Source organism: Alnus glutinosa, chromosome 1, assembly GCF_958979055.1.
Source record: "Alnus glutinosa chromosome 1, dhAlnGlut1.1, whole genome shotgun sequence".
In the NCBI taxonomy this organism is placed as follows: domain Eukaryota; kingdom Viridiplantae; phylum Streptophyta; class Magnoliopsida; order Fagales; family Betulaceae; genus Alnus; species Alnus glutinosa.
The window spans coordinates 8,687,261-8,710,919 of record NC_084886.1 but is presented as its reverse complement, the minus strand read 5'-3'; the positions used below and the strand labels follow the sequence as shown (position 1 = coordinate 8,710,919).

Genomic DNA, 23,659 nt, shown 5'->3' with positions numbered 1-23,659 from the left:
AACAAATAAATAATTAAACATATCGTAAAAGAAGGCCTATCCACTACGTACAAAATCAGACGCTTCAAACCGCCCGCGAGCCGTTGAGAGCTACAACTACAAGCACTCGGATAAGAGAGAGAGAGAGAGAGAGAGAGAGCGAGGGCAGATAGAAAAATGGCGAGTCTGCTGCAGCTGAGCGAGTACACGTATCCAGTGATCGTGCTGAAGCCGTCCTTGAACTCTCTCCTTCCCAGCTCTTCTCGGCCTCGCCAACAAGATTACCGAACTCTGCCTCGCATTTCACCTCCGAAAGCCTCTCTCCAACAATCTTCTTCTTCTTCTTCTTCCCTGAGTCGGAGAGAATTCGTATCGCAAACCGCGGCTATTTCAGTTTCTCTTCTAGCAGCTCCCCCGGCAAGGTCCGAAGATGCACTTTCGGATTGGGAGAGAGTGTACCTCCCCATCGACCCCGGCGTCGTCCTGCTCGACATCGCTTTCGTCCCTGACGACTTGAATCACGGTCTCTTTAATTCTTATTTGGCTTCTTTCATTTTGTTCGTCTATCTTCTTTCTAACCCTGGCATATAACCACATGGCTTGTTGGTATGGTAGGTTTTCTTTTGGGGACTAGGCAAACCATTATGGAGACAAAAGATGGTGGAAACACTTGGGCTCCACGTTCAATACCCTCGGCCGAGGACGAAGATTTCAACTACAGATTTAATTCCATTAGCTTCAAAGGAAAGGAGGGATGGATTGTTGGGAAACCTTCAATTCTGTTGTACACTTCAGATTCTGGAGATAGCTGGGACAGGATACCACTAAGCTCTCAACTTCCTGGAGATGTGGTAAGCTTGTATTAGATGTTGGCCCCATGTCTATTTAAAGCGTAAGTCGCTTTGGTTGGTTTACTTGAATTCGTACTTAAGCGACTTATGCGGCCATGTAGTAGGATCTGTTTTCTCATCTCTCTTTGTTTCCTTTTAGAAAGTGGGGAGAGAGTGCGTGTCTTGCAGAAAAAAAGAGAGAGTATTAGGATTTTCTAACTCATGCTTTATTGTTTATATCACTGTTATTATGCTCAGAATTAGGTAAATACTCCTAGTAAAAATGCAAAGGCGCATCACTAACTGACACTCCCCTCAAGCTGGAGCATAATATCACACATGCCCAGCTTGCCTAAAATGCTATAAATAAAACAGTGGTTGACACTCTTTTGACAATATGTCTGCTTGCTGGTCGCCAGTTTTTCACATAAGAAATGTAGATCGATTGACTATTTATTTTCTCCCTGATAAGGTGACGATCAATCTTATTACTTCTACAGTCCTGTCATAGTTTTGTGAAATGTTAATTTCTGCCTTATTATAACAGTATAATAACAAAAGTTCTATACCAATGAACTTTTAGTGTTGGTAGCATATAGTAGGTGATTCTATTATGATATATGCAGGTATATATAAAGGCAACAGGAGAGAAGAGCGCAGAGATGGTGACCGACGAAGGTGCAATATATGTTACTTCAAATAGGGGCTACAACTGGAGGGCTGCAGTTCAGGAAACTGTTTCAGCTACTCTTAATAGGTGTGTTTCTGCTATAATATATGCTACTCTAACTGTATAATCTGTTTTCATTTTGTGGGTTTAGCTATGCTAATGGTTGAGATCTATAATAATTATAAGTTAGATGTGAAGATCTCATTCCTTAACAAGACAGATAGTTATTTTCATTTTCATCTTCTGATCTTTTTGGCACTTATTTGGCTTAACCACCCCCCCAAACAAAAAAAAAAAAGAGAGAAAAGAAAAGGCTTAGCAATCTATTTAGAGTAATGCTACTCTTCACCCCCATTTCACATCAGCTAATGTGGCGTGTTTTAAGTAGTTTCTCATGATAGCCACTTAAAACACGTCCCATCAGCCGTATGAAATGAGTGTGATAAATAGATGTGAAGAGTGGCATTACTTATCTATTTATTATTATTATAGCTTCTGTCTCGTTTCATTTGTGTGAGGCTCATCTTCTGTCTGATAGCTAAAGCTATTCCAAGGGTCCAACATGCTAATATCTTATTTTTCTTTCTATACTACTGTAATTAATAGTCATATGAGTACCCTCTTCAATTTATCCGCATACTTTCTGTCTTTATTCCCTCTCCCGACGAGTGTTGCTATTTGCGTTGAGAAATTACAACGGGATTTTTTATGGGGTGGGATTGGTGAAGAGTTCAAATATCACTTGGTGAGTTGGTTTAAAGTTTGTACGCCAATTTCAGAGGGATGGATGGGTATTAGGAACTTGGTGATGTTCAACTGCACTCTGTTAGGTAAATGGCTACGGCGGTATGGGATTGAGAGAGATGCTTGAAAGAGAGTTGCGATGGACTCTAAGTTTGGCAGTTTGTGGGGTGGGTGGTGCTCCCTTGAGCCTATAGGTGCCTTTGGGGTGGGGTTGTGGAAGAACATCAGGAAAGGGTAGGAGGCATTCTCCGGCTTTTCTAAAGTTAAGGTAGGGGATGGGGTTAGGACAAAATTTTGGCATGATCTGTGGTGTAGGGATACGGTTCTAAATGAAGCTTTTCTTGCTTTATTTTGTATTGTTCGTGCGAATGATGCCTTTGTTGCGGATAATTTGGAGCTTTTGGGCGGTTCCACTCAGTGGAACGTGAGCTTTGCTAGAGAAGCGCATGATTTGGGAAGTCGATGTCTTTGCTTCCTTCTTCTAGGTGTTGCACTTAGTCGTTGTGAGTAGAGATTGTGAAGATAGGCTTTGGAGGGTCTCTTTCAAAAGAGACTTGTTCAAGGTAAAGTCCTTCTTTAGCTCCTTGGCTTACTCTGAAGGTAGTCGCTTCCCATGGAAGTGTGTGTGGTGGACTTAGGCTCCTTCGTGGGCGATTTTTTTTTGCGTGGTTGACGGCCCTAGGCAAGATTCTTACAATGGATAATCTTAGGAAGAGACATGTTATTATAGTGGACAGATGCTGCTTGTGCAAGAGAAATGAGTAATCAGTGGATCATCTTCTTCTTCACTGTGATGTGACTTCCGTTTTGTGGAATGCTCTCTTTACTCGCTTTGGTATGTTCTGGGTTATGCCTAGAAGAGTTATCGACTTGTTTGCTTGTTGTCGGACGTGTAGAAGGCCGAGGAGTGCTGCGATTTGGAAGATGGTGCCAATTTACATTTTTTGGTGTGTTTGGAGGGAAAAAAAAATGATAGGTGTTTCAAGGACTTGGAGAGGTCCATGGAGAATATTTTAGTTCCATTTTTTCTTACTTTATATCTTTGGACAGTGGACGGTGGCTGTTGTGTCCCCATTGTCACTTAGTTATATCGATTTCCTTGTTCGTTTTTCTCTTTCTAGTTAAGTGATTCCTTTTGTATACTTCCAGTGTACTTAGGGGCGCCTTACGTTTTTAATAAGACTTGATTTACTTATATAAAAAAAATTAATAGTCATATGAGTTATAAGATGTGTCAGATCACTGCAATCATACTACTATTTTGTGAAACCGGCGTAAGTGTTCAAACATTCCATATCCTATATATATGTGAACTCCCCTTTTATTTTGAGCTTATCATCTTATTCACTGAAATTATGAAAATCTTTTTATATGTAACCTTTTAACTTCTTTTGTGACCTGGGCATCTTTAGATGATTTACTTGCAATAATTTTCATTTGAAGCCTGGTAGATAGGATGCTTCTAACTATCCACTATATTCGTTACCATTCCATTGACTTATATTTTTTTTTTCTTTCCTACTTCTATGAATTGAAAATGATGCTTGAAAACTCTTCAATATTTTTGTTCTTTTTCTGTTTTTTTACTTTCTATTTTGACTGTGATTCTTGCTCTGCTGATGTGTCTTGAAGGCTTTTGCTTTTCTTCCTTTCTTTCTTTCTTTGATATTTCAAAGGCTAGATTACATTTGTCCACCCTAAACTATGAGCTCGATTTAAATTTGACCAGTTAATCCCCTAAACTATTGGTTTGTTGCAATATTCCCATACCGTCAAAGTTTCTCCAATTTCCTTAAAATTTACGTATTTTAGTTTTGAGAGATAAGATGCTGACATTTCTTCATTTCCTTTTCAGAACAGTTTCTAGCGGTATTAGTGGTGCAAGTTATTACACAGGAACTTTTAATGCTGTAAATCGCTCTCCAGATGGAAGGTATGTTGCTGTCTCCAGCCGTGGTAACTTCTATCTTACCTGGGAGCCTGGGCAGGTTAGATTCTCCTCTTTTTTGATGCCATCGAGCTTTCCTTTGATTTACATCATGCTGTTCTTTCATGAGGGTTGCCTTTTAAACTGAAATCAGATGCATAGAAAGGAAAAATTTCTGCACTATTAGAAACATGAACATCTGGATAAATATTCCTATTCCTGAGTGTAATATGTGATGAAACTCCATTGGTTTGCCCCATTCTTTTTTAGCATTATTAGCTAAGGTTGCACGAAGTAGTGTGTAGCTATAGAGGGGGACTCCTCACAAACCAGAGTGTCTGCTATACTTTTTCTTGCATCATTCAAATATTGACTTGACAAATGATTGCTCACAGTTGCTATTATTGAGGTTGGATAATGTTAGGTATCTATTTGGATTACTGGCATTTTTGCTGAATCTTTGGTTCTATTAGTCAAAACAGGATTGAGTTTCAATTAAGGTTCAAATTGTCTTCAATTGCAACAAGTTCATCACCTAGACTGTTTGAGTGTGAAAACCATGGTTATCAAAGGATTTTAAGCTATGAAAAGTCCTAGGTAAATATCGTTTTCAGTTTGAAAGATTCTGCTACTAAATTTATCTATCTGAAGATGATCATTTAAAGATGCCAGTTTAAAAAAGAATCTTTAAAATTTTAGACTAATCAAGTTTAATTTTTCTCAAAACTCAATTTTAATCATTACTTTTTTTTAAGATACAATAAAAAATTGCGTCTGAATCATTTATGATGGAATCATACTCTTGTTGCTGTTACATTTACACATAAATAAGTTTACGTCCACACGCGCACACTCACATACGTATACCTACATATATACATATTATTTATAAAATATAAGTTAAATAATTATTCTAGAAACTAGTAGGTGCTGTTTCAGTATTGTTTGAGGACTGATGTGTTCTTGTTGCCTTTTCAGTCATCTGCATGAGAGTAGCCACAGTATTGTTTATATTTTCATTCCTGATTTTTTTTCCCCTAAAATAAGTTGTTATTCATTTCCTCTCAATAGTTGCCTGTGTAAGTCATGGTTAATTTTTTGTGCTGTGTGGTTTATTCATGTCATAAGTACTGGATTTTAAGTTTCATTTGGAGATGTGCAGTTTCATTGATAATTCTTATTTTATTTTATTTTTTATTTTTAAAAAAACAGCCATTCTGGCAGCCGCATAACAGAACAATTGCAAGAAGAATCCAAAACATGGGATGGAGAGCTGATGGTGGTCTTTGGCTTCTTGTTCGTGGAGGGGGACTTTATCTTAGCAAAGGCACAGGGGTAAGTATGGGGATATGTCTTTCTTTAAACATGTCAAGTTTATCTTACATAAGAAAATTCAATTGTCTGCAGGTAGTATGTTTTTTTGCTGTCAAATTCTGATTCTGTTTAGTGAATGAATGTGACTTCTTGTTCTGTTTTTTTTTTCCTTAATGAATTTCTTGTTCATATTGGATGCAGTGGATGCGTTTCTATCAGAATTTTCTAATTTATAGAAGAGAAATTGGGTTTTTGGTTTGGAAAGGGTGTCTATGCTCTGGAGAAAAAGGTTCAGTTGTCAAAAAAGGCAGAAATGAAATTGCTAATAAAAAAAAAAAATTAAAAAAAAAAAAGAAAAGAAAAGAAAAAAACAACTTATCTAAAACATGCATTGACTGTCTTCTAGCTGGAGGCAGAAAGGTAGAAATCAGAAGGCAGAGATAATTCTGATAACTTTTCTGTGTTGATTTGAGTTATACGGTTTTTTTTTTCTCCTGGCCAATGAATAAAAAGGAAAACAGAGATTCTTATTTTGGGAAAACATACCAAAAATGGCTCCAAGTACGACTGATGAAATTTCTTTATGTTATTCTCTTTCTACTTTTTCCCCAGGCTGCCACGGCTGTCTGATTTATACAATTACTAGACATATCTGACTCCAAATGCTCGGGTAGCCAGAGAAAGACATATCCATATCACTGAATGCACTTTGCAGACCTAGACCTTATCTATATTGTCATATGGCCAGGACTTGGGGCCATCATGAATTCTTTATTAGCTAAAATATTCTAATTGCACACTGCTGTTTCATGTAAAATGTGAGTGATTGCATTTTGTTAGGGGATTGGTTTATTGATTATGTGAGTGATGCATTTTGTTAGGGGATTTGAGAAAGTTCTCTTAACATTTAAAATATTTTGATACTTTATGAAAATTTAAGTTGTAATTCGTCATTCTGCACTGATAATCCATGGATATTATACTTACCATATCTGTTCTATGTACATTGAATATTTTTTCCAATTTTCAAGTTTGCATCCTTCAATGTCATATTCTTTGTATGAATCTCTGGTACTTTGATTTTGATGCAAGTCTTTCTTATTAATGACGCATGACAAAACTCAACTGTTTCAGATAACGGAAGAATTTGAAGAAGTTCCAGTTCAAAGCCGGGGTTTTGGCATTCTCGATGTTGGGTACCGATCAGAGGTAACAGTTTTCTTATTAAGTGGTGGTGTTATGACTATATGCACGTCTTCAATGATATAACATGGATTTCTTGCATGGGGGGTTTAAAAGGAGCTTGTGTAGCCCTAAAAGGCATGTTTGATAGAAAGGCCATGAGTTACTTAACAAAGACATATATAACTAAGGTTGTGTATGCTTCGCTTCATACATATGCTATCTCTTTCCCCAATGTGTGTGCCTCGATTATATATCTACACATATAGGTAGGCTTCCTGGCATTTACATACTGGTTTACCACCATGTACACATTACTAATCACAATAAGCCATTCATCAAAGCAAATCTTATACCTATTAAAAAAAAATGTCACATGCCACTTTATCATTAATGGTATAGATATTCATCAAAAATCATAAATGGTGCCACTCTGATGCTGTTGAGCCTATCAAATTTTGTTGTGGGTTACTGAGGAAGAAAGTTTATATCTCTGAGCACCTATAAAAAATTTATTGCAGGAATTACAGATAGTATTATACATTATTGGTTTAATCCATTGAGAATCTCATATCTTTTGAGCTAGATACTGTATTAAAAGGAGCATTCCTTTTGATCTAGTTGTAAGGATTAAGTTGTTACTCTAGAGCTGCTTCAGGAAATACCATCCATTGCTTATGTAGAGATCACAGCCAGCTCTTGCCTTGAAAAGGGAGATTAGATAGTTAGTTTCCATTCTATTTGAGTTAATAAGGAATAAAGAGAAATATCGTGTCCTTTCCTATTCTTCTGATTTGGTACGAGATGCATATTGATATTGGCCTGCAAAAAGTACCAAAATTTTGGAAAGTGAACTTTGTGGAGCAGTAGCATCCAGGTCCAGGTATAACATAGCATTAGCCAATGATCTACAGGACACTTCTCCAATAGGGAAACTAGAGTGTCAAATGCTCGAGGACATGAGTCACATGACACTTGTGTCTAATACATGCACACATATATGTCTATTACAGATAAAAATATCTGTAGTATTGTAAAATATAAATGACAAAGACGCATATGTAACTGTCTCACAGCCAGGTCTTGCTGTCTCCAACCAACACCCCAAATTACAAATTCTTGCGTCCATGTCCACAAATTATAGAAATATTTTTGTGCAAGGATATAATGCCTCAGGAAGTCACTCAACAGTCAAATGAAAGACCCGTAATTTTTTCCCTTGTTTTGTTAAAGCTGTCAGTTACAATTTCTCTTGAATAGGATTTATGTAGCCGATCCAAATTGTTGGAATTAAGGTTTAATTGAGTTGAGTTGAGTCGAGTCTAACTCAAAATATAAGTTTGGGTGTCTTTAAAATTGTCAGATTTGAAACACCATTCCTCTGTCTATGCGGACGCTTTGGAGAGAGAAATAACCACACTTTTAATGGTGTTGAACTAAATTTGAGTGCAATTAAGTCTTGTTTTTAAGGACACTATATGATTGGATGAAAGGCACTATATTATTGGATAAAAGCTACAAAGAGCTTTCTCCTCATGTGTAATGTGGGGTCTTTAGCTTGAGCGGAATGCAAGGCTATTTGAAGATGTGGAATTACCAGTTATGGACTTGTGTCGAAATGTGCTTAATATGTTATATGTTTGGGTCTCGGCGCATAGGCCGAGTCGTATTATGTTTGCTGAGTTTTTACATTCATGTTCTTTTGTTTCCTCTGATTATGGGCATTTTTGTATACTTGTTGTGTACTAGGGTTGTGCCCTTCTGCGCTTTTTATTGAATTTTATTACTTATCAAAAAAAGCTACAAAGAGCTTTCTTTTAGCCAAGTAAGCTTTATGTAGCTTTCAAGAGACGGTCAATAATACAATCATCCATGGCTTTTCAATGATATTTGAGAATGCATGCATTATACTTGAGATTACAAATTTTATCTTGGCTGCCTTCTGTAAATTATTGGCCTCTTGGTTTATGCTTGTGATTTCATTGTGCAGGATGAGGCTTGGGCGGCAGGAGGAAGTGGGATCCTACTGAGAACTACTAATGGTGGCAAGACATGGACCCGTGACAAAGCAGCTGATAATATTGCTGCAAATCTATACTCGGTGAAGTGAGTCTAACCCTTCTAAAAGCTCTCCTATTATTCTTAAATAGATATGTTTTCATATGCATTATAAGTGAGTCTACCTGTAATGAAAATGTTTCTTTTTGGAATTTTTGTAGATATATTTGTGATGGAAGATTAGAAATGGGTAGAGAAAGAAATGAAATTGTATTGAATTATTGAAAGATAGGCTGATTCGAGTTCAGCAGGACTGCATTACAGGGAGATTCGAGCTCTTCCCTTAGCTCCAAGGAACAGTTTCAAAACTCTTCATACAATTGATAACCCAACCCACTGATACATTGGGCTTTTAGACCCCTTCTATTTCCTAACAAATCTACTAACCGAAACCCATAAGATGTGTTACAATCCAAGCCCAACAAGATAAAACTGTGCGTATTACGATTGGATAAAACGGTGCGTATAACTGATTAACAATTAGGCTCACTATTATCATTATATCCTTTACCTTATATTCATTACACTACCCACCCCTTCAAAGCACCTTGTCCACAAGGTGCGGGTTTAAAACTCCACTACTGCAACCAATCATCGGAAAACGCCTATCTCATTGACACATAAACGCAGCCTGTCCTCTGAACTTCTATAATGCGCCTTAGCTGTCTTCCACCATTTGGCATTTTACGTCTTACAATTGATTTAAGCCAAAGCTTAACCTTGCAGCAGCAGTGCACTCCAACCCATGCTCATAGCCACATATGCAGGTTCTTCACCCTCGTTACTCACATGCCATTAAATCACACCCGTGCATTCTGATTCCAAAGCCCACACACGCACATGAAACGTTTTAACCCTTGTTCAGATGTGTCACTTAAAGGCTCGAGATACATCTTGTTTATCAGCTTTGTACTGTTCTCGTCACTTCAATCTACTTCACGCATGTTTTCGCGCAGCTCGATGACAACCTTTCAATTATTCAAACAGCAAGTTCTTCCTCATTCCTCTTACAAGATGAATGCCCATGTTTCTCCAATTCAGAATGGTTGAACACCCGGCAAATCACATACAAATTCTTCCAGCACCATCTATGCTTCCACATAACAAAAATCACCCAATCTTCCTTCAAGGACTGAAACACAAAAAGGCGCAAAATGTGCATCACACTCTTCTGCTTCGTTTCCTGGCACCGATGCAGCTCTTGATTCCTATCAAAAATCCAGCAACCGCACTCAAAGAATAAGGATATTTTACCTAGATCAAAGCTCCATCTGCCACCCCAAAAGAAGAAGATCGCAGCTTCAATCTCGGTGGAAAAATTTAAAGCTTCATCATCCTGCTTACGAACCGGATGTACCTTCTTCAACTCCATGGTTTCGATTTTTGGATATGGGTCAATAAACTCATCGTTCTGCATTTGCCCATTTTTTGCTTCTTGAATTTCCTTACCATCAACTTCTTCTAACTTTCCAATTGTCCTTTCTTCAAAAAATTTGTTTATGCCATCCTCCAAAATTTCAGGTTCTTGAAAATAACCTGATTCTTGTTCTTCTTCAAGTTCTTGAAAATTCCTGACTTCTCTTCTCCCTAGAATTTCATCTTTATATAGCATAGGCTCAAGAACATAGTCCAATTTGCAGGTCACCGTTTGCTGGTCATTGCTCTTTAGTAAATTAGGAATTTCGACTGCATCTTCTTGTGTAACATCTTGCGAATTCACAACACAGTTGTCCCCTTTGCTGAAGTACTCACGCAATTTCTCCATAGCCTGGCATAATTCCTCATCAATTTGCCTCCTTTGTAAAATTTGTTGTTGCACTTTTTGGTTTGCTTCCTCTTCTTTTTGCATTTCCTTTACTTCTTGTATTACCTTCCGGAACTGGTAATCTGCTTCACGAAGTCTTTGAATTTCTTCTTGTTCTTCTTGTATTTCCTTTCGGAACTGGTACTTCAATTTGCTAACAAATGATTCCCAATTGCCAATCAACCCCCATCGTTCAACGTCCCCAAACCAAATGGCAGCTTCCCGTCTCAGACTCTCATGTGAAATGCAGCAATGGGAATTCGGTCCCAAACTGGAGTTTGATAATATTCAAAGAACGTGTTTTCCTTAAAAAGCCAGGTATTAAGATTTCTACCTGTAAATCTTGGAAATTCCAATCTTGCAGGGCGGGGTTTTTGGTTTCTTTCCTATTGATTCTCATCATACCTTCTGCCAAACCTTCTTTTTTCATAACAAAGTTGTTGCTCCCGCTAGTGAGGATCCTCTTCTTCATTTTGTCTTTCGTTCTTTCTTCTTTCGTCAGAATACGTGTTTTGGAACTGCATTCTTGGATTTCTTGCGTGTCTTTCATTCCGATTTACAGGACTTCCTGATTCCCTCTTTCTTGCACTCCAAGTGTGCTCCATGGATTGCCTTTGATCCTGTTGCCAGCTTGGATGTATATTTCTTCTAATTGCCGCCATTGTTGAATCGAATGGCTCTGATACCATTTGTAATGAAAACGTTTATTTTTGGAATTTTTGTAGATATATTTGTGATGGAAGATTAGAAATGGGTAGAGAAAGAAATGAAATTGTATTGAATTATTGAAAGATAGGCTGATTCGAGTTCAGCATGACTCCATTACAGGGAGATTCGAGCTCTTCCCTTAGCTCCAAGGAACAGTTTCAAAACTCTTCATACAATTGATAACCCAACCCACTAATACATTGGGCTTTTAGACCCCTTCTATTTCCTAACAAATCTACTAACCCAAACCCATAAGATGTGTTACAATCCAAGCCCAACAAGATAAAACTGTTCGTATTACGATTGGAAAAAACGGTGCGTATAACTGATTAACAATTAGGCTCACTATTATCATTATATCCTTTACCTTATATTCATTACACTACCACTCACTTTTAGGTATCCTTCATTATTATTATTATTATTATTATTTTTTTTTTTTTTTCTGTTCATCTCTTTGATTTATTAAACTTTCTTTAAGTTGCCCAGAGAAGACGACAGGGAAAGTGTATAGGTCTGGAATCTCATTAAATTAGCACCAACCAGGGAATAGATCGCCATATGGATTTTATATAATTCTTAAGGAATTCTAGGAACCAAATAGAGGACCAAAATTAGAAGTTAGAGAAGCTCTTTACCCTCATTTACAAGATCTTAATACCTCATAATTTATCTGGTGCAGGTTTATCAATGACAGGAAGGGATTTGTGCTAGGGAATGATGGAGTCTTGCTTCGCTATCTTGGATGAAGTTGTAATTATACACGGTAATGTATGAAATCTTGTTTGAGTTATTAGCATATTTCGTATCAGAACCTGCACAATGGTTCAAGGTTTATCATCATCATCCATGACCATTTCTTCAATTTAAACTGTTTTTTTTTCCCAAGCAACATTCAGGAGAAAGGGGATTACAGAGGAGCAATTTTAAACTGTTTGTTCCATGGATAAAATGACTGGAATGACTGGAATTCCTTGCCCCCCGGCTACCCCCCCCCACACACACACACACAAAAGACTAGAAATGTCAGAACTTAAAAAAATTGATGGTCAAAACTGGCCAAGCAGAAATTAGTAGTGTCTTTTTGTTGGTTTATGACTGGTTAAACCACTGCACTGACATTTCCATGTGCACAGGTTTGTCAACAATGCCCACAATTTTGTACTGCTAAATTATACACTCAAGCTCTTGTACTGAATGCTGTCGAGAGGGGCCTAAATTTCATCGTTAGAAGTTGTAATTGTCATGTAATTATTACATTTGGGAGTAGCAATTCCTTCCCAAATGTGCTGTCCTCCAAAGAAGGTATGCATAGTAACAATGAATGATTTCAAACTTTTTGCAACTGGTCAGATAAATAAGATTTCTCCTTCAATGTCGATTGTCGAGCCCTTATATTTTGATAAATTTAAAGGATGTAGATAGTACGCTAACGACAAGGCCTACAAAACTGTAGAAGAGGACGGAAGATCAATGGTTGTTGCTTCTCGTCTGGTAGTAGTCCAATAGCTATTCCAACTACGGCTAGCCTTATTCCACTACAAGCACAAGAAGGAACGAAAGCTACTTCTTTTCCTGGTAGTGGAATAAGGTGACTGCAGAATCTACGAGCGCCCTCCTTTCTATAGTAGATAGGTTTAGAGGAAGCTAGGGGAGGTTCTAACCAATGGGATGGCTGCTAGTAGATAGTATAATAATCTCTATCCTGTTCTTAGGCTGTAGCTTCATTTCCACCTAAGCCTTCAAAAAATAATTATAATACCCTTAAAGTGTGGCTTAATCGGTTGAGAATTACATTTCATTAAGTTAGTTATATTTTGAATTGGAAAAAAGATGAGTTTGATCTTTGACAGGTCGATCTTCTTTCAAAAACTCTATTTCCCCTCTCCCTTTTCCGGTCATATAATAAATATATAAAATTAAGGAAAAATTTTACAAAGTCTCATGAACTTCCACTCGTTTTGAAATAACTTCAAAAACTCTTAAATTCGTCCTTCGAACTTCTAATTTGCCGTTTGATTTAACGTTATACCTTAACAGATGTGAGAGATTGTAACAAATTCAAAGATTGAGAGATGAAATTGAGAGTTTTTAAGCTTTGAAAATAGTTTCAAGTCGAGTGAAATTTCAGGTAAAGTTTTGTAAAGTTTCTCCTAAAATTAAAATTGCCACAATGCAATCATGGGGCCCAAAAATCTTAAGAATACAGTAAGATATCCCTGCAAATTGTAGGAAGGGGCCTGAAATACGAATAATGGAAGTTTCGGGCAAAAAGTAAATATTGGGAATTGTAAGCACCTCCTATTTACAAACCGGTAAAGTCACACACACATGATTATTCATTAGAAAATAAATGAAGTTTGGAAAATAAAATATAAAATTCAATCAAACTCGATAGAAAGTAGATGAGTTATTTTTCAATTAGGCAATTAATAAAGAGAAATGATATATATATATAACCAAGTTTTAATTTCATCGTTGAAATCGTGAGATTTAATATAAATATAAAAGTAAGATGTAAAAAAATATATTAAAAAATATAAAAACGTCATTTCTCATTAACAAATGCCGTACAGCTCGTGGTCAGCTTGCTGGTCAAAATCAAGCATTAACTTCATAATTTGACTAACCACGACTCTCTCTCCCTCTCCCTGTAGAGGAATGAACGCACAACTATTTTATTAAATAATAACAATGATGCAGAGCAGTCGTGGCAGTATAGCGTGGGAGCAAAAAAAAAAATTTCCTTTTTTTTATATGAATAAAATATAAAATAACTAGTATAGACACCTAAAAGCTAGGCTAACCTACTCTATAAAAGTCGTACTACGTTCGAAATAGAATAATTTGTTTTTTTTTTTTTTTTTCCTAAGCAGCCAGTAACCACCTTCCCCTATCCTCTCCTCCCCTGAGTCACCTCCTCTCTTATCTTTATTTTCTAAAAAGAAAAATTAATTTTAAAATATTTTTTATTTTTTATATTGCATCAATTTTTTTTTATTTAAATAAAAAAAATTATACCTAATTAAACTAGTTGAAAAATGATTTGAATCGGTATAATTAATTGTCAATATTACATGCAATAAAAGTTAATCTATCTGGACAAGTAGGCCTAGCTCAAACAGTCTGAATATTCGTACCTACCCTCTCTGTAGAGGGTAATTGCACCCGGTGCCGGTATGTGAAAGAAAACGGCGGCTTTAATATGCCAAGCCAAGTCAATCTCGGCACTGATCTCGGGGGTTTAATTCTCTTAGGCCTCGTTCTTCTTTTTGGCAATGGCGTCAAACCAAACTCTATAAAGAAAAAGCTAAGTGGCAGCTTTCCCACGATAACACGTGTTTCGTAGGTTGAAGATTAAACAATTTTTTTTTATTTTTTTTTATTTTTTTTTTTTAAACTAGATCAATCCAAATTAAGCTATAAATACTGAATATTTTAGATTTGGTACACTTAATTGAAGGCCTCCTTTTTCTCTGTAAAAAAAGAAGAGAAAAAGAAAAATTGAAGGCTTCCTTTGAGAGAGAGAGAGAGAGAGAACGCATCGATTTTCCTTCCATTCCCGAATTTGGAAGCAACTTCGCGTCGACGATCGAGAAGAAGGATCTCTCCGTCACCGCGTTGACACACCGATCTAGGTTTTCTTTTTTCTTTTTTTAATTTCCTTTTGTTTGTTGTTCCGAATTTAATTCTACAATCAATTCCATCGCAAATTTGCCTCACGTCAATCCAAAATATATTAGGTCTGGTGTCAATCAGGATGCGATGATGTAGGAAGGAGAGAGGTTAGGAGTGTTTGGGAGATTGAGTTTGCATTGGGATCGATGCAGCAGATGGGAAGGAGGGAGAGGCGGAATGGGAATTATAATCACAACAATTGTGCTTGGTATGATAAGGAAGATGTAGATCATAGAGATAGAGATAGAGATAGAGAGTCTTTGCCGATCTCGTCGCCTCCGTCTGCGCGTTCGTCCGGTGGTGCAGTTGGTTGCATCCAACACCCAGTTTCCAAGATGGACACTCTTGCCGGCATTGCCATCAAATACGGCGTCGAGGTATGCTTTTTATTGATTGTTTTTGTTTGTCAAGTGTTTCATCGATGGTGAATTGGTGATTATTATTTGTCTAATGTTGATTTTGACTTGTGTATTTCTTGTAATTCTGATTCATGGCATTACGAGTCTTTGAATTTTTTCGTTGCCTTCGACACTATCTTGAGGATTTTGACTCAGGAAAAAAGGACCAACTCAATTGAAGATAGGAACTTTTTGGAGGGATTTTTTTCCCCCTCCTTTTTTTCTTTTAAATGTTTTATAGATATGGAGCTTTTTTTTTTTTTTTTTTATAAGTAAGAAATGTTTTATTAAAAAGCGTCAGACGCCCTTAATACACGGGGAGTATGAACAGGAACAATCAAAACAGTCTTAATGCAATATGTCTTCTCTTTCCTCTTTTCTTTAAGTTGCTTTTCTTCTTTAGTGTGTAGCTTCGTATCTTATGCATGGAAAACTCAAGCATTTTAATCATCGTGGGTTATGGGTTGTATCTGTTCACTGAGCAGGAAATTGGAGTAAATTTATGGGACAATCAATCACTTTTCTCACACTACGCTAGCACCAATATAGTCAATTGCTGTTTTGAACTTGGCTGCAGTTTCGAACTCCTTATTTCTTAGCATTTTCTTTTTTTAATCTTGGAGTTTGATGTTAGAACTTTTCGGTGGTTATTATGTTGTGAATGTACTGTTTACTCCTGTTTCTCAATTTGATACTGACGGTTTTGTTTTGATATATTTAAACCTTGTGGTGATTTTTCTTTTCTGTGGTATTTAATAGGTGGCCGACATCAAAAAGATGAATGGTTTGGTTACAGATCGTCAAATGTTTGCTCTCAAGTCTCTCCAGATTCCACTACCCGGAAGGCACCCTCCATCTCCTTGTTTATCAAATGGTTCCAGCACTCCCGGGTACTTAAGTTACACTCAGTGTTCCATTCTGTACTTTCATTAAGTTACTTATGAACCTCATCTGAACTTCTATACCATGATATGTTCTACTAGTTTTGATCATTCGGTTATTTATTTTTCATTGTGATAAATGTATCTGGGTTTATGCTTACCCCTGACCTTTTCTTTTCTTGTGTCACTTAATAGGACATTGCTTCATTTCCTTTAGTTTGTAAAATTAATAATTAATGGCCTCTCTTTTGATGAATAGGAAAGAGCGACCATTAATTCTTTCTTTTACTATCTAAAGGAAATGAAGCAAGATCTTCTGGTAAAGATATTGGTTTGCATAGCGCCAATAATCTCTCTCTCTTTTTTTAAAGTGTCCAGTATAAGAGAGGATATTTAGGAAAACTTTGCATCCTTCAACTTCGCTCTAGTTATACTAGATCAGATTCGGCTTGCAAGGAATAAGTTAATACATGACGAGACCCAACCAGACCCCCATGTCTGCTGAATGGCTCCCCCCCACCCTGCGGGGCTCTCTTGAGGTTAATTTCAATGTTGCCATCAGACCCTCCTTTGCCATAGCAGCTGCTACTCTCAGGGACCACAATGGCAACTTCCTTACTGTTAACACTTAACACTCAAAAACTTCCCCCTATGGAAGCCAATCTTGGAGAAGCACATGCTGCACTCTTGGCAGCCAGCCTGGCCTCCTCCCATGGCTGTTCTTCCCTTCAGATTGAAGGTGATTCACTGCTCACCATCATTGCCATCAAAGACCCTCATCTCTTTGAGGAATGGTCCTCAGCCCCCATCAGTTCAGACCTCCGCCAGCAGCTACTCCCCATGAAGGAATGGACTGCTTTTAAATCGTACAAATGAGCAGATTTCTGTGCACACCAAGTAGCAAAATTGGCCACTTCCCACCTTGTGTTTAGAAGCATTCCCACTAATCCCCCCTTCTCTGCTCTATTCGAATTAGGAGGGGCAAAGATCCCCTCTTGTAATCTCCCTTTTCCCAATTTGAATAGAAATAGAAAAGGTCAACATGCAGAAGATGGCATTGTTGTGGTGCTACTTCGCAATGCTACATAAGAGTGTACAATTGATGGTTGTGTAGTTGTAGGGTAGAGGTGTTTGAATTGGTGCTGCATGTAACTTTGGGGGTTCTTGTTAGTAATTGTGATACTGGGGTACGGGATGCAGCAGTAGCATGTTGGTAGGTGGACTGGTATTAGAGTGGTGGTGCAATGATGATGCTATGTTGCCAGCAGTTATCACGGTGGTGCTGTTGGCGATGCTTTTCAGATCAATGTTGTAATGTGTGGTGGGAGTGTGATAGTGCTGAAGGTGGCCTCAAAATCACTTCATTTTTTCGATGGCTTTCCCTCCTCTCCCCCCCCCCCCCCCCCCCACCACCCTAATTTTTATTTTATTTTTTTAATCTTAAGGTGAAGGGAGGGTAGGGAATGGGATCTTATAGCCCTTAAAACAGACTGATGTCCTGCTTGATGGTAGGATGCCTAGGATATGTTTTTGCCTTGAAAAGTGGGTTTCAGAGGCAATTATAGGTCAAATTTTGACGGAAAGATCAACATGATTAAGATGTTCTACAATTCAATTCTGAAATGACATTATTGCTAGTGAAGGAGCAGGCCAAGGGGACCTGATGGGACGAGCAGCCTTTTTTTCCCTTGAAGTACTACTAAAAAAATGTATTTTCAAAGCATTTTGTGTGTACTTTTCTAATCTGTGGTGAGTTTAATTGTCATCATCCCTTGTTCCTGATGCAAGCAGCAAGAAGCTCGCAGAAGAGCAAACCTAAAGGGCAGAATCTTTTTCAATTATGGTGTTTATTCCAGTGGAGCCTAGTTGGAATCATACAAAGTATTACTCTGTTTAGTTTGAGTCTTACTTTTATGTTTATTTGCATTACAAAGCCGTTGGTTCTGTTTTAATTTAGTTTTACCGTCGTAAGGATAATCTTACAAGTTCTGGATTTGCTGGAACAGGTTGTACCAGAGGCCCATGAATCATATTCCATGTTTTGAATCTGTTTTTCTGTTTGTTTTAGTAGTTCTTGAATTGGTTAGAGAGTTCGCTCAAGAATCCTAGTACTTGTAGGAAAAGAATTGGAATAGCCTATCTAAACGCTTTCAAGTGTCAGATTCGTAGACCGAGTGCACTAAAATTCCAGTAGCTTGTTAAAAACTTTGAGGGTGTGATTGCCTTCTCCTTCCTAAGTTTTATTGCTTAGAAAACCTAGGTATGCTTGTTTAAGCTTTATCTTTTCTTTTTCTCTGTCGACTCATTGGTTAAATACCAAAAGTCTCAAAACTCTGTCAAGATTCAATCTTTTTAATACCTAATCATCTCTAAATCCCTTAATCATCAAACCACATCTAATAAACCTTTAAGTACTTATCATTTAAGTTAATCTAGTTTTGAATTTCTAAAGATCTTGCATCAGATTTGGTAGCACAGGCCACTACAGCTTCTGTCCTACTTCAATTCCAGATGATGCTTCCTTTTTGAGGGCCACAGCCTCAAACATAAAATCCATGTACTTCAAGGAAATTATTTTTTACGTGATTTTGCTTCAAACAGAATCCTTCTGAGTGGTATAATATATAACATATTTGGCATTTGTTTCTAATGAATACTGATGTATTATATGATATATCACATGTGATAGTTTTATGGTTCATTCCCTCCAAAATATGTACCACTTTTCAATATTTCTTAACATTTCATAATCAGTTACTCTTTTTCATATTTCAGAGTAAGATTTATGGGGTACTTTTCATATGTGAGCGTTTTGGTTGCTTACCATGTTGACAATTTTGCAGACAGAGCAGTTCTGACCAGACCCCACCCCGGCATGTGCGCAGTGATTTTTTTGAATCATTTCAGTCCCTCAGAGTTAAGTCTCCCCAGCAGAGGGTCTCTCCCGCCATGTGCTCTTTACAAGGTTACTATGGACTCAAACCAACAGAGCAGAAAACTACACATGAAGGTTTTGAAATGGCAGTCTACAGAGGAGGAGGTTCTCATTATCTAGAAGATGGGCCTTTCTTCAGCACCTCACCACCTTCAAATCCACATTTGAGCCATCACCGAAAATCTAAAAGCTTAGTTAATTCATTGTTGGATGAGAATGGTGAACTAGTTGACATCATGCCAGTTGCAGAAGCTCGGAATGGTGACTCTGATAAACGGAGTGAGAAACTGCACAGAAGGCGTCAGAAGTCAGAAGCTGACTTCACTTGTCGCACGCCAGAAAGGTTATTGGAAGACAACAGCAACAGTGGTGGGTTTGTGGCAATAACGGGAAAGGGCTTAGCCTTGAGATCTAAAGCAGCAAGCCGAATAAGTGATGCGGAAACAGGTGGGTTGAACCCAATACCAATTGTTCTGGGGGATTCTATCACGGCAGATAGCTTTTCTGGGGTGAGGAAGTCGTCAAGCACATCAAGTTTGCAGGATCAGGAGAACAGTGGTTCTTCATCCATCTGGACTTCTACAAGGTGGAGTTTGAAGCCAGATTTACAGGCCCTTTCGAATGCAGCCATTGCAAAACCAATCTTTGATGGCTTGCCGAAGCCGATACCGCCTCGAAGAAACAAAGCCGCACTTGATTAGTTCATGTTGATATAACTTAATTTGGGTATCCATCTTGATCATTTTTTTTTGTCTGAGGCCATCTATTGCGCTCATAATGGGTAAATAGAGAGATAAAATAGGAACGGTTAAACAAGGGAGTTCATTGATCAAATGCAATGTCGATTTTCTGTTTTCTGGAGAAGATTTTACATATATACTAAGGAAGCGAACATAAAGAGCAAAGGATGGGGATGAAAGAAGCAGCTGATACGTGGATGGTTTGGATGGGGGATGAAAGGTTTTTGCTAGAGGAACTTGTATGTATGCATTACGGTGCCTTTCATGGAATGTATATTAGATTTTTAGGTCTCCAATTTATGGAAAATTTGCTTATTTATTTATTTTTTGATCTTGCACTTTTGTTGTTATATTCACTTAGAACTGGAGATTGCTACAGTTATTGTTTGGGGTATTGCCGCCTCAGATAATCGGCACCAGATCTCTTATTCCAGTTCGTTTATAATAAACGGCGAGGAATAAACCATGTCAGCAAGAACAGGAGAAAAGAGTTAAAATATATATATATATATATATATATATATATATATATATATAAGAAGAAGAAGAAGAAGAAAAAAAGGAGGCACTTTTAGATGGTCTGACCATCCCATCAATTGTTTTTGGGGTAACCAGCCGCCTTATAACGAATTTGAGGGTGAGTTGACAACCCCTCACCCCCTCAAGATGAGGGAGGTGGACGAACGAGACGCTATGGAAGGATAGCGACTAGGGCACTTAAGCTAACTAGGTAAGCAAACACTTCTCGAAGGCTGTTGAAGTTTTATTGCATGACTAATCTACATAAACGTTGACAAGAGATGTAGTTGTACGTTACTATGTTATGAGTGATGCAACATGCATGAGTATTTTTCATATTAAAGAAAATGTGCATTTTGTTCAACGTGGTATGAGCCCCAGTTTTTAGTAGCATTTTTATGCATGAACCATTTATCAGAATTTCTTGATTTTTAGAAAATATTTGACTAGATATTTAGAAGATTATTTAGGAGAGCTTTTATGAAAAAAAAAATTAGTAAGAAACTAGACAAAATAAGATTCATTTCCTTGGGTGTGCCACCCTTGATATCGTCAGTCATAGTTGATGTCACAACTGAGATCAACATAATCAAGTTTATGTGACATCCATGATGTCAGCATAGTCGTGGTTGTGCCACACATGACATTGGCATAGTCACAGGACCCATGACGTCAGCACAATCACAAATTGGGCAAGGAAAATGTCTCCTCAGTTCAGTCTAGGACATACTTTTATAAAAAAAAGTGTTTAAGAAAAGAATATTCATAACAATTATCAAAAAAAATGTTAGACCAAATAAGATTCCCTTTCTCTTGTGTGCGCCACCCAGGACATCACCATAGTCATGGTTGGTGTTACCAGTAACACCAGCATTGTCATGTCGCTAATGACATCAATATAGTCGTGATTGTGCCACACGTGACGTCAGCATAATCATTGGTCAAGTAAGGAAGTATCTCCCCAATTTGGTCTTGTTCGTATTAATAAATTTATCTGTGCAGGACATCCATTTCCAATAGAACCTTATGATTGTTCAAGGAGGAGAAATCTTAGGAAAAATGTTGGAAAAGTTCTTATGAGAGGATTTAGTGGCATATAAGTCTAGTAGCGTGGTAAGGAACATAATAGCTAGAAAGAAAGAGATATTGTCCTTAGTTGCACCACTCATGATGTTAACATACTTATGGTTGGTGTCATCACTCACGTTAGCAATGTTAGGCCTGTATGCCACCCATGACGTCAGCATAGTCACAATTGTGTGCCACTTTAGCACCAACATAGTTGAAGTCAGGTGAGGATGTGTTTTCTCTAGTTAGTTTATTGTTACCCATGATACTAATTGCTAGCACAGTCATGATCAGATACAACCCCGAGTAAGAATGTTTTTCATTAGATTGTGTCACACATGTCAACATAGTCAAAGTTGCAGTGCAGAGAGCATTTTAAGTTAGAAACACTTTCAGCATTTTAACGCATGTAAGAATCTAGAAAAAGTATTTTATGATTGATCGGTTTTTTGTATTTATTATGCAAATTAGTTCAAAAAATACGGTATTTTATATTAATACAGACTACTCCGTCCTCCCGCTTTCTTTTTCGCTCTTAGCCTCCTTCTTGGTCCTCTAATTTTGTGATTTTTGGTCTTCTGTTTCGTTGAGTGGTCCTTTGTTCGGCGATGTAGTTTGTTGGGTGGGTCGGCTTAGTTTCGGGTGTGTCGCAGATGGATAAGAGTTTCATAGTGGAGTCGAAGTCCTTCACCTTCTCGGTCTTGGGTGGGGCGTCGACATTGAGGGTGGAGGAGAAGAGGAGAAATTTCCTGGGTGTCGTCATCTTGAGTTCGTAGAGCTCCGAGTGACTTGTGTCCACGTTGGATGGGTTGTTGGGTATCCCGGCAGAGCAAGATTTTGTTAAATCGTTTAGAGAAGGTTCGAAGGTTCTAATAGCTCGGAGAGGTGGGAATAAAGCTGGGAATTACTTAGAGGCAACAACGTTCGGGTTGGGCGGTCGGAAAGGGTCTATTTTTATCCTAGAGGGCCATGAAGGATGGGGATGGCTTAAATTTTCTGACGAGCTAAGAAAGATTGTAGAATTTTTCTCTGTCTCGGAGGGTTGCGGGTTTGGTTCTTCATCTTCGTCGGAGAAGAAGACTGTGAAAGATGTTTGGCCGACTTTGGGCTTGGCTCCAAAGTGGACGGGGCCTTCTTTCGCGGAAGTGTTGAGATCGGGTTCAACCTCTGCTGCGAAGACGATGGCCATAGTGGGTGATGGTCATTCCTGGATAAGGGCTTCGGTGGCGACACCTTGCGATTTTGATCTGCTTCCGGCGATGGATTGTTTCTCAATGGAGTCTCACATGCTTGAGCTGCTGGACAAAGACCAGATTGTACGTCCACAGGGAAAGCATCCTCGTTTGAATTTTGAAAATTCGAGATTGCGGACGTGGCGTAAGTCGGGGCACGCTTTTTATTTGCCGTTGGGCCAGGCTGTGTGGAGAGTTCTGACCCGTTTTGTCGGGTCGGGGCTGCTTCGAAAACCCTTAGGTTTTCGCGTGGCCCGTCTCAAGCGGAAACCTAAAGTTTCCTGTCCGCCGCCTTCCTCGCCGGAGACGACATCGGAGGGATATTCTGGGTTGATTTTGAATCGGTTTCCTCCTGGGAGTTCGGAGGTTACAGCATTGGGAGCCAAAGAGGGTGCGAGTCCAGCTTCATCGGCCTTTGTTGGGGGCTCCTCTAGGTCGGAGCCCACGTCGGCGGCTGACACTGGGACTGTTACAGGTACGGAGTCTTTGTTCGGGGGGGAGTTGAGTTGCTCCCAGGTGTTTTCGGGTTTTTCTTGCCGGACTCAAGCCTATGATCTGTTTGGTTTTCCCCCTTCTCCGGCAACGGATTTGGGTTTTTGGGCGGATCCGGCTACCTATCCTTCTAGGGTGCGGTCTGACTCTGTCTTGGTGAGGTCGGGTTTTGAGGACTATCAGGTTGGAAAGCATGGTGTCTCGTCTGGCGGTGCTGGGCTTGCAGAGTCTGGGCGTCATTCGGTAGGCAACGTTGAATGTGGTTCTCCTTCAGATTCTCTCCTTCGACAGGCAGTGGTGCATTCGGATGCCCCTGCCTGGGTAAGGATTATTGGTGGGGATCCTCATCTTGGGAAGTTTGGAGGTTCTCGTGGGGTCTCGGCTCCTCTTTTTCAGTGGGTTGTGTTTCCTCCGTGGCCAAGGCCGTTCTCCTCTATGTATGGGTGTACCCAGTTTGTGTCTTCTGAAGTCTTTGAGGTGGGAGAATCTTCAAAGGGGGG

General features: G+C 38.6%; 2 protein-coding genes across 2 annotated transcripts; both read left to right on the top strand.

The window, feature by feature from the left end:
* The first annotated feature begins 76 nt into the window (after window positions 1–76).
* On the top strand, window positions 77–12,595 carry LOC133870803 (photosystem II stability/assembly factor HCF136, chloroplastic). Its single transcript, XM_062308028.1, has 9 exons — window positions 77–502; window positions 595–830; window positions 1,436–1,566; window positions 4,079–4,211; window positions 5,363–5,485; window positions 6,599–6,673; window positions 8,637–8,752; window positions 11,899–11,982; window positions 12,353–12,595. Exons 1-8 carry the CDS (start codon window positions 157–159, stop codon window positions 11,963–11,965), a joined length of 1,227 nt encoding a protein of 408 aa, XP_062164012.1. The 5' UTR covers window positions 77–156; the 3' UTR covers window positions 11,966–11,982; window positions 12,353–12,595.
* A 2,067-nt stretch (window positions 12,596–14,662) lies between these two features.
* On the top strand, window positions 14,663–20,171 carry LOC133870763 (uncharacterized). The gene is made up of 4 exons (XM_062307971.1): window positions 14,663–14,854; window positions 14,960–15,271; window positions 16,052–16,182; window positions 19,017–20,171. The coding sequence occupies exons 2-4, from the start codon at window positions 15,041–15,043 to the stop codon at window positions 19,807–19,809; spliced, it is 1,155 nt and encodes a 384-aa protein (XP_062163955.1). The 5' UTR covers window positions 14,663–14,854; window positions 14,960–15,040; the 3' UTR covers window positions 19,810–20,171.
* The last annotated feature ends 3,488 nt before the right edge of the window (window positions 20,172–23,659 follow it).

Coding starts and splice junctions, on each gene's coding strand:
- LOC133870803 (XM_062308028.1), top strand. CDS start 157: ATGGCGAGTCTGCTGCAGCTGAGCGAGTACACGTATCCAGTGATCGTG. Junction 1,567..4,078: donor GTTTCAGCTACTCTTAATAG/GTGTGTTTCTGC, acceptor TTTCCTTTTCAG/AACAGTTTCTAGCGGTATTA. Junction 6,674..8,636: donor ATGTTGGGTACCGATCAGAG/GTAACAGTTTTC, acceptor TTCATTGTGCAG/GATGAGGCTTGGGCGGCAGG.
- LOC133870763 (XM_062307971.1), top strand. CDS start 15,041: ATGCAGCAGATGGGAAGGAGGGAGAGGCGGAATGGGAATTATAATCAC. Junction 15,272..16,051: donor CCATCAAATACGGCGTCGAG/GTATGCTTTTTA, acceptor GGTATTTAATAG/GTGGCCGACATCAAAAAGAT. Junction 16,183..19,016: donor AATGGTTCCAGCACTCCCGG/GTACTTAAGTTA, acceptor ACAATTTTGCAG/ACAGAGCAGTTCTGACCAGA.